This window comes from Raphanus sativus, unplaced genomic scaffold (genome assembly GCF_000801105.2).
Source record: "Raphanus sativus cultivar WK10039 unplaced genomic scaffold, ASM80110v3 Scaffold0945, whole genome shotgun sequence".
NCBI classification, from domain to species: Eukaryota; Viridiplantae; Streptophyta; class Magnoliopsida; order Brassicales; family Brassicaceae; genus Raphanus; species Raphanus sativus.
This window is the reverse complement of record NW_026616259.1, coordinates 10,234-26,363: the sequence shown is the minus strand read 5'-3', so window position 1 is coordinate 26,363 and position 16,130 is coordinate 10,234. Positions and strand designations below refer to the sequence as shown.

The window sequence follows — 16,130 nt, the reverse complement described above, 5'->3', positions numbered from 1 at the left end:
TGCTCTCTCAAGAAATCGAGTCGATATGAATCATCTGAATCCTGTACCTGCTCCCTTCCGTCCCCAAAATCCATTTCGGTTCCTTGAACATCGTATCCGAAGTAACCGTTTGGCATTCTCCGGAACCCTCGCAACCATCGGGGAACCTTCTCGCCGCCATTACAACGCCGACGCCGCAACCGGGTATCAGTATCTCTCCCTTAGAGGTTTTGTCGTTCAAGCTTCTCTAGATCCTACTGATCCTCTGTTAGCTGATGCGTTTAGGATCATAGATAGAGCAGGTTGGTGTTATACTGTCCTGCATGTCCGGCCTTTTTGTCCTAGAGTTGTTAGGGAGTTCATATCAAACATCCTCTATGATGGTAACGGTACTCTGATCCGCGGAACCCTCTACCGTTTCGAACCGTCGGTTATCAACCGTCTGTTGATGACACCTGATGTTGAGGCCTCATTTCACTGGGAGGTAGTTCTTCTAGATGATGCCATAGTCTACCTAACAAGAGCCCAATCGTACACCTGGAAGGATTTCAAGCTCAGTACTCTGGTGAAGCCATACGATATACTCTATCGCATTTGTAAGCTCAACTGGCTTCCTGGACCGGACACTACTTCTTTGATCCAGGACCGTCTCCGCCTCATATACGCTGTATCTTCTCGAAAGAGGATTGATTTTGGAAGACTCGTGTACGATCAAGTCATAGAGATGGCTCGGCGATCAGATTGGGAGACAGACCTCATCTTCCCAAATCTGATCTATCAGATCTTAATGTTTCAGAAAGAAGTTCCTCAGTTGCCAGGAGATGAAGGACTAATCGGGGGACGTGGTCGTGTCTTCTCATCATGAGGAGATTGAAGTTTTATCAAGGGTTTTAAAGATGTTTTGTTTATCGGCTAATTAATCTACTGCAAGTTTCGTATCGTTTTCGTTTTCATGACTAATGTTCTGTCTTTTTGGCTTGATTAACTGCGTGTGAAACTTCTACAAAGGCTTTTAAATTCATGAACTATATGAATTTACTATAATGTAATCGTCTATCAGTTTCTTGATTATATTGTTTTCGTATATAGGCCAAAGCCTTTCCAATTTGGTTTTTTGTTTTTCTGTTTCGAAATCTACATGCATAGCTATTTTGTTTTAAGTCATTTATACATAGCAGTACACGAATACTAAAGTTGGTGGGTTTTACATTGAACTTCATTGGCTATGCAGAGAAAGTCATGATAATAGTATTTAGTAGGTTAGATTTGCAGTAAAACACATTGGTTGTAACCATAACGAAAAGTGTTTAATTTTGAAAATGATATAGACGGGCTAATGGGGATGTTTTTTATTATCTCAATTTTATAAAATGTATCATTAAGCAGATAAATATTAATTATAGTGTTTATTTCCATTCCATAATATTTAGTAATTATATCGTATATATGCATGATTTGTTTTATGTTTATTTTTATCGACGAGCCGGTTATATTTTACTTTCTTGCTTACCAATTCTGAAATTAGTAAAAAATGTTAAATATCCAATTTCTGAAATTGTAATATTTTGTATCACATCCTAAATGGTTACATTTATAATTTATTAAAGATTAAAGATAACAAATATATTATTCTTGGTTACCAAGTTCAAATCAGTAAAAAATGTTAAATATCAAAAATACAAACTTATAAGATATCTATTTAACATAAGCTATTTTTTCATTTACTTTTCATTTCCTTTCTTATTACCGATATATTGCAACTATATGGTATAAAGTATCTTATATAAGTTGAGGTTCACGTATCTTAAACTCCATAAAAAAGATAAAACCCTTAGACATTTGATAATGCCGACGATGGTCTCATATTTTGACAAGGTGATTGATCTGAAACCTGGTAAAACGACCTGGAAAATAAGGGTCCATATTGTTCGTCTGTGGAGACAATTCACCGTAGCAGGTATCCAGAGTATTGAGATGGTTTTAGTTGATTCCCATGTAAGTATATTGCGTGATTTTTTTACTCTATGAAGCCTTCATGATTAAAACAAATATATATACTCAACTCTACTAATATTTTGATCAGGGTGATGCTATTCATGCAACTATTAGTGAGGAATTAGTTCCTACATTTGAATCCAACATCCTAGAAGGTGACTCGAAGATTTTCTATAATTTTCAACTTTCTCTATCCACCGACTCCTATCGAACAACAAACCATCCTTACAAAATTTTGTTACAAGACTTTACTCGGGTTCGATTTTGTGAGGATATGTCGTTCAGTTCGACCGGTTTTAAACCTTGCAGTTTTCATGATATCTTAAACGGTAGTCTGAACCCGCAATATTTGTTCGGTGAGTGTATTTTTAATATAATGCACTTCATAATATATTTCCCGATAATACTCAACTTTTATTATAATTTTTTTGTAGATATTATTGGTCAGGTTGTGGAGATTTCTAATGTTGAAATCGTCTCTCTTAATGGAAAGGACACCGAAAAGATTTCGTTAGAGTTAAAAAATCCGGAGTGAGTCTTATTTCGATTTTATTATAGTCTGATTACCTTTATATATCGTATCTAAATATTCACATTATTCCCTTGATTAATTTTTTGTCACCAGAGATGTTAGAATTCCATTGGTTGTATGGGGTAAAGTTGCTCTAGAGCTAAGCGAATCAATTGAACTTATTTCTGAAAAAACTGTAATTTGTGTCATGAGATTTGCAAAGGTCAAAGTTTGGAAAGGTACAGTTTTAGATATTATTGTCATGTTTTTTGGTTGTTTGGTCTAAATTAAATTTGATATTTTTTTTTTATTTTTCAAATGTGTACTCTTAAATAGATAGGCGAAGTGTATGTAATGCATACAATGTTTCTTCTATCTCCCTTAATCCGTGGATGAAGGAGGTCGATGCTTTCTTATCTTTGTGAGTGTTTATCTAATTCAATCACTGCTTTACAGCTAATACAAACACTGGTTTTCATAGCCGACCTCTTTTCTATATAGGTTACCAAAGAAAAATACAGAACTGATGTCCGTTGATTCCAAACCACTTCCTATGGTTTCAATTGGGTCAGACGAAGAAGACTACTTCGTTCAGACTCCACAGAAAACAATAGCTGAAATATTGGAGACGACCAAGGTGTCATTTACGTTTTTGCTTTTTTATATTTTCCAATCTTTATATTTCATACCATGTTTTAAATCTCTAAAGGTAAAACTGATAGGTGGAGAGGTGTTTCCTAAGGTGCACCATAGCGGCTATTGATAGTGATTTGGGTTTGCACTATATGAGTTGCAAAGGTTGTGGTACAAAAATAGACATGTTGCATAATAACCTTTGTGCCGAAGGTACCTATGAACTGGATAGGCGTTTTATGTTCTATTGTACTAAGTGCAAGGTTCTCAATCCTAAGCGGTCGTTAAGGTAATCAGATTATCCTTACTTTATTTCGGCTTCCGTAAAAATGTTATTTGTTTACTTGGTACGATTTATTTAATTTTCGTATATAATAGGCCGAAGCTGCATTTGGTGGTACTAGATGATACAGGTCACACTAAGCTTTTGGTGTTAGATAGTATTGCACTCCAATTGCTCCATCAACCTTTCAGTCATGCAATGACACCTATCAAAGATAATGGAGTATGCTGTCTAAAATCTTATTTAAAATTGTTCTATTTGTAACTACATTACCTTTTAACTAAAGTGAAGTCTTAAATATTGTTTTTTTTGGTGTATATAGGATACCAGTGTTTTGCGGACTGCTCTGACCAAACTGGTTGGTAAAACCTATTTATTTAAGATCATAATAGATCGCAATAATTATCAGTACAAGGACGATACATTTAAGGTCGCGAAGTTTATCACCAGCCCATATATGATGAACGAGTTTGATGTGTCCCCTTGTCCTAAGGTACGTAAATTTCGATTTACGTTGATTATGTACGTAGATCCTATTCCATTATTTATTCATTTTTATGCTTCTTCTATATTATAAGGGATGCTCGAATACGTTTTCCCCAGAGTTTTATAAAGTGTCTCAAATCCCAGAGGTACGTTATTTTATTTATCTCTACGATATAATTCAAAGTTTCTTAGTTATGGTTATTTTTGATGACACGCATGTTTCAGCATGCGATGCTTGTACCTGGTTCTTCTTATAGGAGCTCAAAATTTAAGATCATGACTCCTGCTAAACGTGAAGGTTCTCCGATCGAAAGTTTAGAAGCGAATGCCTACCTCAGTGCTGATACCAAACCTGGAGCTTCGTTTTGGATCAAGAAAGAGAAGCATTAAAAAGAGAACCGGTGTTTAAGATGCATTTTTATATTTTATAGTGGCTTTTTTATTCTTATTAAGGTTTTTTTGCTTTACTTAACAAATTATTAGTTGAATTATCGTTGGCTTTTATAATACTTAATAAGATTATTTTCCTTACTAGGTTATATCATTATGCTTCTAAATGACAATACTATATTTGACAGCCTTTTGTAAAGGTGAAAAGCTCCCATCAATTTCTTTGTTTGATCTTGCATTTTTTCAAATGTAATCGATTGTTCTTTTGTTTATATAACTTCCTCCTCTACTCTCTTATGGAAATATTCTATATAGATAAAGAGAGAAAAACACCGCCAATGATTGCAGATTTCATTTCTGTAGTTAAAAAATAAAATCATGTTAATTATTAATATTTGATTAGTAAAAAATTGTTATTGAAGTCCTAATGAAATTAAAATATTTGAGAGGAAAATGAGTTGGTAAGTTTGCAAAAAATTAACACATACAATGATTACAGATTTCATATCTATAGTACAAAATGGCAACCATTCCCTTTTACGTATAATGTTTAATTTAGAAAAGTATTTGAACCGATTTAGTTTCCATAACAGTTATTTCGAAACGATTTGAATTTAGAAAAGTATTTGAACCGATTTAGTTTCCATAACAGTTATTTCGAAACGATTTGAACCGATTTAGTATTGTGAAAAGACACAACCCTTGGAGAGTCTTCGCTTTCCATTATAAATAAGACCAAAACGCATCTCATTTCATCCCACCTTTCTCATTACAATTTCTAAACTCTCTTCTAAAACATTTTCGTCTCTTCAGATTTCGGTTAGTAATTTTTTTTCCTCGATTTAGGTTAGTAAATCATCACGAGTTAGGTTAATAACATTTTTGTCTATTAACTTTCGGTTATTTGTAATCTATCAACCCTCTTCTTCCACATTTTTGTTGTCTTTTTTGTCTCTTAAATTTGATAGATAACGAATCGTGATCTTTGGCAAGTTAGAATAGTTTTGATTAGTAATTATACTTCATGCAAAAGTATTGTTGATTAGTTTTTTGATCTCTTATTTGTAGTGATTAGTTTTATATTTTTACATTTGCGTATGTGATATTCATAAGGGTGTGAAATAGTGATTGTGGTTATTTCCCTCTTACGATAGAAATTTCAGTTTAATTATGTTTTTTTTTTACTAACTAAATATTTGTACCTTTGCATGTAGACGAAGATCTCACCATGGAAAACTTTATAAGGGACCTCAAAATCAAGACGCTCATGGCTGAAGACTATGGGACTCCCGTAGAAGAGGTATTCGACAAATGTGTGGAAGATATGACAGAGCATTACCGGGCCAAGTTGTTTATGCTCAAAAAACAACAGGATGCGGAGTACAAGAAATTTCAAGAGGAGCTTGAGGTGTGGCGCATACAAGGCAAACTCGAACTCATTAACGATCTCTTCAACAATGATGCATTGAAGGAAGAGAAAGAGAAGTTGGAGTCGGCGCTCGTGCTTGCCCAGGCGAAGGCAAGTGATGTTTATGTACCGAAGATCGATTGGTTCGTCCTCAACGAGCCACAGATGTTTCGTCCATGACCCATCTCTTCAATAATAATATGTCTAATGTTTTTTTATGTCTTGGTTATGTTTTTATGAAGACATTATCTGGTTTTTTAATCTTGGTTGATTGTTACACTACAAACTTATTATGTTATAAAAAATCAAGTTCTCATTCGCATATCCCATTCTCGGTTTCTTATTACTTTCACAATTGGCTATCATGTTGCTTGAAGTATATGTATTAAGACATGTATATATTTTGCGAACATTCACTATATATGACAACCAAAGATCAAAAGAGTTTATAGTTATTCTTTGATTTTGTCTTTTAATTGTAAAAAGATTAAAAGATTTATAGTTAACATACCAATAGATTTATTAGAAAATTTAATTATTATTCAAAGCATCGATTTTATAATTAACTATACGATTTGTAAAGAATCTTATTGTTGATGTGATTGTAATCAGATCACAACTTCAATCTTATATTATATGATAAATAGTTTATAGCAATATAGAGTTACAATTTAATTCTTCTATTATATGATACAAATTAATTTAGAAAATAACAAAATATCACGAACCTCACGTTAGTATCTTCTACCCAAAATAACTTTAGGGGCAAGGCAATCATAGTATTGTCTTGGTAAGCTTCATTAAATAACATTGCAAATTTACTAACTATAATATATAAGGGTAATATATATAGAAATTCGGCCGATGGAATTGGTAATAATATATTTAAATAACAAATAAGAGTTAATTGATTTTTTCATTTATTTACATTCACTATATATATGATGGAGTACATTCATGATTCTTCTCCTTATGTTAGTAAAAAAAGGAGAAGATTGACATTCCATAGTTTGACAAAGTTAAATTACATAAAAAGCATTCGGATATTAAAACTCAAAGTACGATTACATAAAGTGCCAAACATCATGCAATTAAAACATAAAGATACAATAATACTAGAGTTCGAATACAACATGAAACAAAACGATCAAGATATTATTGGTTAATTAACTCTTCCATGTGAGTTAATCTTTGTTGCTTGCAAAGTGGACAAACTGATTGAGCCTTTTGAAATAATAACAACGATCGCAAAGTTTGACCATATTATCCAGATCGCAATTTCCGGATGGTCTAATGTTCCTAAGGTTTACAGAGTACTCAGGCCTCATAATGAGTCGGATATTGATTAAAGATGTCTTGATGACGGTCCAGCAATGATCAGACATTTCTATATCTAACTTCCAATTTAGTTTGTCCATGTATTTTTTACCTTTTTGATAGTAACCTCGCGCAAGAAGTAAAAGACCGTAGAGATACGTACCGTATTCATTGCCCCCAATCGATGACAGGCGTAAATGGCGCAATCCGATTCGTTTGTGGTCGTGGAAGAAGTATCTGAGGAAGCCTTCGATGTAGTGTGCTTGGGCGTTGTCATGGTCTAGACAGAGTTTCTTGAGCTTGACGTGACTAGCCAACATTTCCCGCGGATTCACCACAAAATAGTCGAGAGAAACATTTCGGAAATAGACATCCGGGTCAGAGCTCAAAGAGTTCTCTGCAACTGAGTCATCTTCGCTTTCGGAGGAATCAAAGTTGTTTATAGAATCATCTGTGGACATCACGAAATAGATGAAATTTTTATGTTGCTGCCTTTGGTTTAGATGGTTTTCGGTTGTGTGCATGAGAGAATGGAGGAGGAAGATTTTATATAAGCGATATTCACACTAATATACATATTATAATATGTAGATGATGCAAATAAGAAAAAAGTCGTGATGGGAACTATGCAGTTTTCAAAAGGCTGTCGTAATTGGTGTTGTCATTTCGGAAATATGCTCATTGCACAAAAGAAAAGCCATGCATATTCTTGGTTTAAGAACTGGTCAGATACTTTATTTGACTGGCCATGCATTGCTATATTTCTAAATGCTTGATGATGAGTAATGTGAAAAAATCACCAGCATATGCTTGCATCCGACTAATTGTCTTAGTTCAAAAATTCCTACTCTAGAACCAAGGTTATGAAGTTAAGTTATTAATCTTTCACAAATACTACATTTTTTCAGTCCCAATATCTAATGTGAAAAAAAAAGAAAAGTAGTTACAAAAGATGTAACTGTTTCTACATGCAGTATTTGTAGAAACAACTATTGTATTATTTGTCATTATTCCAACTAATGTAAATTTGTACAAGTGGATATTAACTTATCATATATTGGGGGATTTTTTTTTTTGAACACCAAATATTGTAATTATTGTTAAGCTTCTAAGAATTTATTATCATTACATATATAAGCTGATCCATCAGTAAAAGCGTTATATTCATATAAACGAGTAGATATATTTAAAAGCTTATATAACTTTCTATAAATAATATTATAGACTTGGAGAAACCTCAAACATTATTACATGTATATTTTCACAAGATATACACAATATTTAGCAATATTTAATGTGCTTTCCCATCTACAAGCATTAATATGGGATATATATAAGAGTCTTCTACGATAAAGAACGTTTCGATCTGGAGAACGTGTATATCGTTTTAATTTTTTGGAAGTCTTGCATCTTAGTAAAACATCGAAAAGCATGCAAGCTTTGAAATACGCTTGGTTTATTATCAAACATGTATTTTATTTTCCTACAATTATTTATCTCTTTCAAGTTAAAGTTTACGAGTTTAACAATGTCACTTTATCCCCTTTTGTTGTAGGGATTATACACATGTATGCATAAGTCATCATCGAGGAATAAGAATGTAACGATTTTGTATTCATGTCAACGTGATTGACCTGTATATCTTTATGTTCCAAGATATTTATGGAAGAGTACTTCTTCATTCTAACCTATTTTATTAATTTGTTCAGGCGTCAAACAAAAATGATTATTTCAGCAAGATTGAAAAGGGCGAACACTATCAAAATAACAATTTGGTGTCATTTATAATGGCTGGAAAAACTTCTGGCGAATTTCCTGAAACTGAGCATCTAAAATCCAAGTTTATGTTCTGGATGGAAAATAATATCGCAAGTATCGAAGGTGTGGACTATGGCATCATTACGGATGATTATATGAATACTAGGTTTTTGTGGGATCCTATAAAAAAAGGGTGGCAACTAGAAAAACTGGGTTGAAGAGTATTATGAAAATTTTCCCATATCTATTATTTTTTTAAAGTTTTTTCCCAACGTTTTATTATTGAATTCATATATAAAATTCCATGTTCGCAATCATTAATAAAAATACTTATTTTATAACCCGAACCATGATCCTTTTTTCCAATGAAATAACCAGATTAAGTTATTTACCCATTATCTTTGGTTACCTTAATTATAAATCACCTTAACCTAATTTCACCATGACGCTACTTTTACAGTTTTCCATTAAACATTTAAATTTACCAGATATGACTTATATAAAAATGTTAATTTATATAACAATGTAAGGATAATTAATGATTTATATACAAGGTAAAACTACAAACCATATTTATAAGTCTTAATTTCTTCGATTCCCTTTAAATTATTTTTCTAAATATGGTGATATCAAATCGTAGTTATTATCTCTTTCTCTTAAGATTTTTTCATATTGTCGAGTTTGTATAGTTATTAAAAGTCATATATTTACAGACTTGACGGCGAAGACATAAATATTTTTTGCATTATAAATATTATAACTTGGAGAAGCGTCAAATTCATTTATTACCCGTCTTATTAGATATACTTATTAATTCATTCCTATTTTTGTATACCAAAATAAACTATATGGAATCTAAATATTGCTTAGTACCCAAGGTAGAATATTTAATATATCGAGGTATACTATTTGGAATGTAAATATTGCGTTCTACCCAAGGTTCGTTCGATTGCTTTCTAGCCAAGGTGAATTTATGTTGATCACATTTATATCGTCAATACCTAATCTCCTTATATCTTCTCAACTATATAAGCCCACGGATAGTAGATCACACCTACAATTCTCTTGACATTCTTTATACCCTTTAAGGTAACAAAACTATGGCTTCTTTCAGCCGTGTAAGTGATCTCAAACCTTTCAAAACCATGTGGAAAATCAAGGTTAAGATCATTCGTCTTTGGAAGCAGTACTCCACTACAGGAGGATTAACAATAGAGATGGTCGTCGTTGATTCTAATGTGAGATATATTATCTTCTTTGTGCTTAAAAGACTTATATATGTAGATATTTAATACTGATTTTTTTTATTGGCAATGTTCACATCAGGGAGTCAAAATTCATGCGTCCGTGAAGAAGGATTTGGTGAATCGATTTGATCCAGTTCTGTCCCAGGGTGATTCAAAGATACTCATCAACTTCTCAGTGGGTCACTCATTTGGTTCGTACCGGACTACGGACCATCCATACAAGATTTCTTTCCTTGAAACCACACGTGTGAGAAACTGCGAGTTGCCTATTGAGGTTTCTGGTTTCGATCCTGCTTCCTATCGTGACATTCTTGATGGGTCTCTCAATGCGGACTACTTGGTTGGTAAGTATTGTTAACTATAGTTAAGTGTTTTATTTTAATCTTTTTTATTATATAATGTTATATTAATGCTCGAACATCTTTATTTGTCACAGATGTCATTGGGCAAATTGTTGAAGTATCCCCTATTGAAGTTCTCTCAATAAATGGTAAAGAGACAAACAAAATGTCCTTGGAATTAAGAAATGCAGGATACATTTTTTGTCCTACTAATTTTATTTATCTTTTCAGTGGTGCTCATCATGATCAAAACTAACCAAATGCTTTTATAGCGATGATCGTCTACCTATTGTTTTGTGGGGAAGTTTTGCAAATGAAGTGATGGAAGCTATCCAAACGCGTAGTGATCATGCTATTATCTGTGTTATCAGATTTTGGAAGATCAAAATTTGGAAAGGTGAGTTTAAAAAAACAAAATATTTTTATGTTTAAAAATTTGTCGAACTTTAATGTTTATTTTTACTTTTACCTCAGACACTAAATCTTTTTTGTTTAATACAAGCAGATGAATGCAGTATATCAAATGCATACAATGTCTCCGAAGTGCAATTAAATCCACCCATGTCTGAAGTTCAAGATTTGCTTGCAGTGTAAGTCTATAAAGCAATTTTTTATACTTATTTGCAGTGTAAGTTAAAGATTTGTAATCTTCGTCACTAGGTTGCCCAAGGAGGAATTGACTTTAGCAATTGTTGAGTCTAAGCCACTGTCGGTTACCTCTGGTGTTTCTGAAAAGGATGATTTTTTTATCCACACCCCAAGAAAAACCATTTCCCAGCTTTGTGAATCTAGACAGGTAAAAAGAGTTAGAAGTTTACACTGTATTTACAAACTTATATGTTTGCAATATGTTTAACCTTACAATAATAATATTCATGGTTTGTTTTATAGGTTGAGAAGTGTATTGTGATGTGCACCATTTCAGCCATTGATTCTGATATGGGATGGTATTATTTAAGCTGCAAAGTCTATGCCAAGAAGGTGTTGAATGTGCCGAATGACGTTGTTGATGATGAGGACGATGAAAATCCCATCACGTTTAGTTACTATTGTTCTAAATGCAAAGTTTCAAATCCTAAACTTCTACCAAGGTATTTTCTGATTTTGTTATTGTATTATATAATAAGGAAGACTACTTATAAAATGCAAGCTTGATAAATTGATATGTATAGGTACAAGCTGCATTTGATTGTTGTTGACAGCACGGGGACTTCGAAGTTCCTCCTATTCGATAATCTTGCAATTCAATTAATTCATCAACCTTGCAATGAATTGGTTGGACACAATGGTGATGAGGTATTTTAGGGATCTATAGGAGTTTTTTTTCGGTACACTTAATTTTGTTTTATAATAGAGGCTATTTTGATTATCAATCGTTGTGTAGATTGAGGAACCGGATGCTATACCTCTTCCTCTTATGAATTTGGTTGGAAAGACATATTTGTTCAAGGTTGGTATTGAAAGAGAAAACTTTCTCTATAAGAAAGACACTTACAAAGTAACTAAGATTATCACCAGCCGTGATATAATAACTGAGTTCGAGCAAAATTCCAGCCCAAAGGTATTACTATTTCCGTGTTATTTATTGAGTTCGTGTTTATAACCATTATACTTTGTTTTTCTTTATTTTATACTTCTAATTGTTCCAGATACCATGTTTAACTTATGGAGAAGACAATTCAATAGTTTCCCATGCACCCGAGGTTTGTTTTCATTTTCTTTAAATTACTTTTTGCCGCATGTGAACAAGTTAGTTTTTTGATAATTAGCAAACTTTTTTCGTTATATACCCAGGGTTCCCTCTTGGTATCTACTGAGTCTCATGGGGAAGGAGAAACAACTGATCTCACTCCAGCAAAACGCAGAGGAACGCCTATTGTTAACTTGGAGGAAGCATTTGATCAGAGTTCTGGTATACACACCACGATTACAGCTCGAATCAAGAAGGAAAAGACTGATAAAAGTGGCTGAATGAGTTATAGGAGGAATAAAAGTTTTTAGGGGCTTTTTTTTCATTAAAGTTCTTCTTTTATTTTTCTGTTTTTGCTTTTGGTTTTATCAATTTAAATTTCTGCGTTGGTTTTGTGTTTTGGGATTTTTTTTTATAATAAAAGCCTCTATTTTTTTCACGAATATCTGTAATCATATAAACAAAATTATACAATTAGTGAGTTGATAAGGTGATATCACTTTGGTAACTAAAAGAATAATTATATAATATTCCATGTTGACTGTCGGTAATAAAATAAGTTAATATCCGAAACCATGATAAAATAATTTTTAATGACCTCAACTGACGAACTTATTTTACCATGATCTATGATAACCTTAATTTGAAATCACTGCATTTTTAGTTATATCTTAATTTGAAGATTGTTAACGATTTTAATTGTTCGGAATATTACATTCGAACTATAATTTATATAACTTCTAAGGGTCACCTTAATTTTATTAAAAATTATAGGGGGTATTAAATCTTTGCTATTAATGCTTTCTGTACATAGTTTTTCAAATTGCCAATTTTGAATAGTTATTAAATGTCAAATATTTACAGACTTGACGATGAAGATATATATATTTTGTCATTCAATTTAGTATACTTGGCGAAGCGTCAAACATTAATATATTAACCGATTTATTAGATCTACATAATATACATTTTACTTATCGTTGATCCAAATAATCGATTTGGAATATAAATATTCGCCTGTTTACATTTTTATACATGTTTCTTTGCAGTTTTGGTATATAATTACTTGCAAAAGCAATAAACATAAATGCTTCATTGTATTGCTTGGTACCCAAGTTTACTAAATATTTCTCACATTATATCGTCGATATCTAATCTCATTTATATCTTATCAACTATATAAAGGAGGTACAAGACCACCGATAATAGATCAGACATACAACTTCTCTTGCCGTTCAATAATACACGTATTTGGGAAGAATCATGTCTTCTTTCAGCAGTGTAACTGATCTCAAACCTTTCAAATCCATGTGGAAGATAAAGGTTAAGATCGTTCGTCTTTGGAAGCAGTATTCCCCTGCAGGAGGATTAACAATGGAGATGGTCGTCGTCGACTCTAACGTGCGATTTTTTTTTTGTAATGTTAATTATATTTTACTGGAAGATATGTTATAACGATTTTTTATTGCCACTGTTTATTTCAGGGAACCAAAATTCATGCTTCCGTGAAGAAGGAATTGGTGAATCGATTTGATCCCTTTCTGTCACAGGGTGATTCGAAGATTCTCATCAACTTCTCAGTTGGTCACTCATATGGTTCGTACCGAACTACTAACCATCCATACAAGATTTCTTTCCTTGAAACCACACGTGTGAGAAACTGCGAGTTGCCTATTGTGATTTCTGGGTTTGATCCTGTAAACTACCGTGATATTATTGATGGGTCGCTCAATTCGGACTACTTGGTTGGTGAGTAGTTTAGGCCTCTAATTTTAGTGTTTATTTATAATACTTTGTTATATTTTATTATACTAATTTTTTAAATTGTTTACTTGTCACAGATGTCATTGGGCAAATTGTTGAAGTCTCTCCAATTGAAATTCTCTCAATCAATGGTAAAGAGACAAACAAGATGGCCTTGGAACTAAGGAATGCCGGGTATTTGTTTTTTTGACTATTAATTTGATTTAAATTTTCAGTGTTTGTGATCACGATCCAAACTAACCAAATGCTTCTATAGTGATGAACGTCTACGTACTGTTTTGTGGGGAAGTTTTGCAATTGATGTGATGGAAGCTATCCAAACGCGTAGTGAGCATGCTATTATCTGTGTTATCAGATTTGGGAAAATCAAAGTTTGGAAAGGTGAGTTATTTTTAAAAATTAGATATATATAAATTTAACAATTTGCCAACTTCTTGTGTGTTAAGTATTTTAATATATACAATAATTTGTATTTGCTTAATACAAGCAGATGAACGCAGTATATCAAATGCATACAATGTCTCCGAAGTGCAACTAAATCCACCCATGTCTGAAGTTCAAGATTTTCTTGCAGTGTACGTCTAAATATCAATTTTGTAACCTTACTTTAAAAATATACATTATATTAAGCAATCCAAGTATCTTCGTTACTAGGTTGCCCAAGGACGAATTGTCTGTAGTAATTGTCGAGGCAAAGCCATTGTCTATTTCTTCTGGTGTTTCTGAAAAGGATGATTTTTTTATACACACCCCAAGAAAAACCATTGGTCAGCTTTCTGAATCTAGAGAGGTATAAAGAGGCTGAATTTTATACTGTTATTACAAAGATATATAGTGGCAAATTTTTTGACGTCAGCCTACTAATATTCATTTTTTAATTTATAGGTTGAGAAGTGTATTGTGATGTGCACCATTGCAGGCATTGATCCTGATATGGGATGGTATTATTTAAGCTGCAAAGTCTGTGCGAAGAAGGTTTTGAATGTGCCGAATGACGCTGTCGATGATGAGGATGATGAAAATCCCATGATGTTTAGCTACTATTGTTCTAAATGCCAAGTTTCGAATCCTAAACTTCTACCAAGGTATTTTTTTATTTTTTTATTATATTATATAATATCCTTACTTAACGTAAAGAAAACTAATTATAAAATGCAAGTTTGATTCGTTCATATGTATAGGTACAAGCTGCATTTGATTGTTGTTGACGGCACCGGCACTTCGAAGTTCCTCCTATTCGACAATCTTGCAATTCAGTTAATTCATCAGCCTTGCATTGAATTGGTTGGACCGAATGTTGATGAGGTATTCTAATTATCCATATGAGTTTTCTTTCGTAAGTATTATTTTCTGTTCTTATAATTGAGTCCACTTGATTATCAATCGTTTTGTAGATCGAGGAACCGGATCTAATACCTCTTCCTCTTCTGAATTTGGTTGGAAAGACATATTTGTTCAAGGTGGGTATTGAAAGAGAAAATTTTCTCTATAAGAATGGCACTTACAAAGTAACTAAGATTATCACCAGCGTTGATATCATCAGTGAGTTTGATAAAAATTCGGACCCAAAGGTATGTTGATAAACTGGTAGCTTATTGAGTTATTTATTGTAACCATTATTATGTGGAGGGCTTAATATGTCTACTTATAATACTAGCAGATACCATGTTTACCTTACACAGAAGACAACTCTATTATATCGGATGCACCCGAGGTTTTTTCAATTTTTTTAAATTACTTTCAGCTGCATTTGACTTCGTTAGCTTGCGAATTAATTTATAACGTTTTGGTTATCTACCCAGGGTTCTCTCATGGTATCTCCTGCGTCTTCTGGTGAAGGAGAAGGAAGTGATATCACTCCCGCAAAACGCAGAGGAACACCTATTGTTAACTTGGAGGAAGCATTTGATCAGAGTTCTGTTACAAGGACACCGTGTACAACTCGAATCAAGAAGGAAAAGCCTGATAAAAGTGGCTGAATGAGTTGTAGCAAAAAGATGTATTGTTAGAGGCTTTTTATTTTCATTCAAGGTTTTCTTCTTTTATGTTTGACTATTGGCTTTTGTTTTTTAGCGTTCTCATTATCTTTGTTGGTTTTTTTCCATTGTGTTTTGATTTTGTTATTTTATAATGAAAGCCTCTATTTTGTCACGTTATCTCTATCCATTTTCTTCATATGAATTTGTTAACTAACAAATATCTTCATTCTAGATATTTAAAACATTCTAGACTCTACACAATCTTCCTCAAAATTGTCACCAGGAGCTACACGTCCCAGTCTCTTTATTCTCTTTTCCTTCACGTGAAATGAATTTATTTAGAGTCCTT

General features: G+C 32.8%; 4 protein-coding genes across 4 annotated transcripts; all 4 read left to right on the top strand.

Annotated features, from left to right (window-relative positions):
- Nucleotides 1-1,824: 1,824 nt before the first annotated feature.
- Nucleotides 1,825-4,426, top strand: LOC130503414 (uncharacterized). Its single transcript, XM_056998033.1, has 11 exons — nucleotides 1,825-1,974; nucleotides 2,063-2,330; nucleotides 2,409-2,505; nucleotides 2,600-2,724; nucleotides 2,822-2,906; nucleotides 2,987-3,122; nucleotides 3,208-3,407; nucleotides 3,497-3,623; nucleotides 3,724-3,894; nucleotides 3,980-4,033; nucleotides 4,113-4,426. Exons 1-11 carry the CDS (start codon nucleotides 1,825-1,827, stop codon nucleotides 4,275-4,277), a joined length of 1,578 nt encoding a protein of 525 aa, XP_056854013.1. The 3' UTR covers nucleotides 4,278-4,426.
- A 614-nt stretch (nucleotides 4,427-5,040) lies between these two features.
- LOC130503413 (uncharacterized) lies at nucleotides 5,041-5,957 on the top strand. Its single transcript, XM_056998032.1, has 2 exons — nucleotides 5,041-5,096; nucleotides 5,492-5,957. The coding sequence occupies exon 2, from the start codon at nucleotides 5,506-5,508 to the stop codon at nucleotides 5,863-5,865; it is 360 nt and encodes a 119-aa protein (XP_056854012.1). The 5' UTR covers nucleotides 5,041-5,096; nucleotides 5,492-5,505; the 3' UTR covers nucleotides 5,866-5,957.
- A 3,903-nt stretch (nucleotides 5,958-9,860) lies between these two features.
- Nucleotides 9,861-12,319, top strand: LOC108853636 (replication protein A 70 kDa DNA-binding subunit C-like). Its single transcript, XM_056998036.1, has 11 exons — nucleotides 9,861-9,998; nucleotides 10,087-10,351; nucleotides 10,444-10,516; nucleotides 10,621-10,745; nucleotides 10,854-10,938; nucleotides 11,009-11,144; nucleotides 11,240-11,439; nucleotides 11,521-11,644; nucleotides 11,733-11,909; nucleotides 11,998-12,051; nucleotides 12,143-12,319. Exons 1-11 carry the CDS (start codon nucleotides 9,861-9,863, stop codon nucleotides 12,317-12,319), a joined length of 1,554 nt encoding a protein of 517 aa, XP_056854016.1.
- Nucleotides 12,320-13,301: 982 nt separating this feature from the next.
- Nucleotides 13,302-15,781, top strand: LOC108853617 (uncharacterized). Its single transcript, XM_056998035.1, has 11 exons — nucleotides 13,302-13,439; nucleotides 13,523-13,787; nucleotides 13,880-13,976; nucleotides 14,092-14,183; nucleotides 14,293-14,377; nucleotides 14,457-14,592; nucleotides 14,688-14,887; nucleotides 14,984-15,107; nucleotides 15,197-15,373; nucleotides 15,463-15,516; nucleotides 15,605-15,781. The coding sequence occupies exons 1-11, from the start codon at nucleotides 13,302-13,304 to the stop codon at nucleotides 15,779-15,781; spliced, it is 1,545 nt and encodes a 514-aa protein (XP_056854015.1).
- The last annotated feature ends 349 nt before the right edge of the window (nucleotides 15,782-16,130 follow it).

What these genes read in the sequence shown, in the direction of transcription:
- LOC108853617 (XM_056998035.1), top strand. Translation starts at nt 13,302, where the DNA reads ATGTCTTCTTTCAGCAGTGTAACTGATCTCAAACCTTTCAAATCCATG. An exon ending in AATCCTAAACTTCTACCAAG is followed by an intron (nt 14,888 to 14,983) that starts GTATTTTTTTAT and finishes TCATATGTATAG; the next exon opens with GTACAAGCTGCATTTGATTG. An exon ending in TTATATCGGATGCACCCGAG is followed by an intron (nt 15,517 to 15,604) that starts GTTTTTTCAATT and finishes TTATCTACCCAG; the next exon opens with GGTTCTCTCATGGTATCTCC.
- LOC130503414 (XM_056998033.1), top strand. Translation starts at nt 1,825, where the DNA reads ATGCCGACGATGGTCTCATATTTTGACAAGGTGATTGATCTGAAACCT. An exon ending in GTCGATGCTTTCTTATCTTT is followed by an intron (nt 2,907 to 2,986) that starts GTGAGTGTTTAT and finishes TTTTCTATATAG; the next exon opens with GTTACCAAAGAAAAATACAG. An exon ending in AATCCTAAGCGGTCGTTAAG is followed by an intron (nt 3,408 to 3,496) that starts GTAATCAGATTA and finishes CGTATATAATAG; the next exon opens with GCCGAAGCTGCATTTGGTGG.
- LOC130503413 (XM_056998032.1), top strand. Translation starts at nt 5,506, where the DNA reads ATGGAAAACTTTATAAGGGACCTCAAAATCAAGACGCTCATGGCTGAA.
- LOC108853636 (XM_056998036.1), top strand. Translation starts at nt 9,861, where the DNA reads ATGGCTTCTTTCAGCCGTGTAAGTGATCTCAAACCTTTCAAAACCATG. An exon ending in GAAGATCAAAATTTGGAAAG is followed by an intron (nt 10,746 to 10,853) that starts GTGAGTTTAAAA and finishes TAATACAAGCAG; the next exon opens with ATGAATGCAGTATATCAAAT. An exon ending in GTTCAAGATTTGCTTGCAGT is followed by an intron (nt 10,939 to 11,008) that starts GTAAGTCTATAA and finishes CTTCGTCACTAG; the next exon opens with GTTGCCCAAGGAGGAATTGA.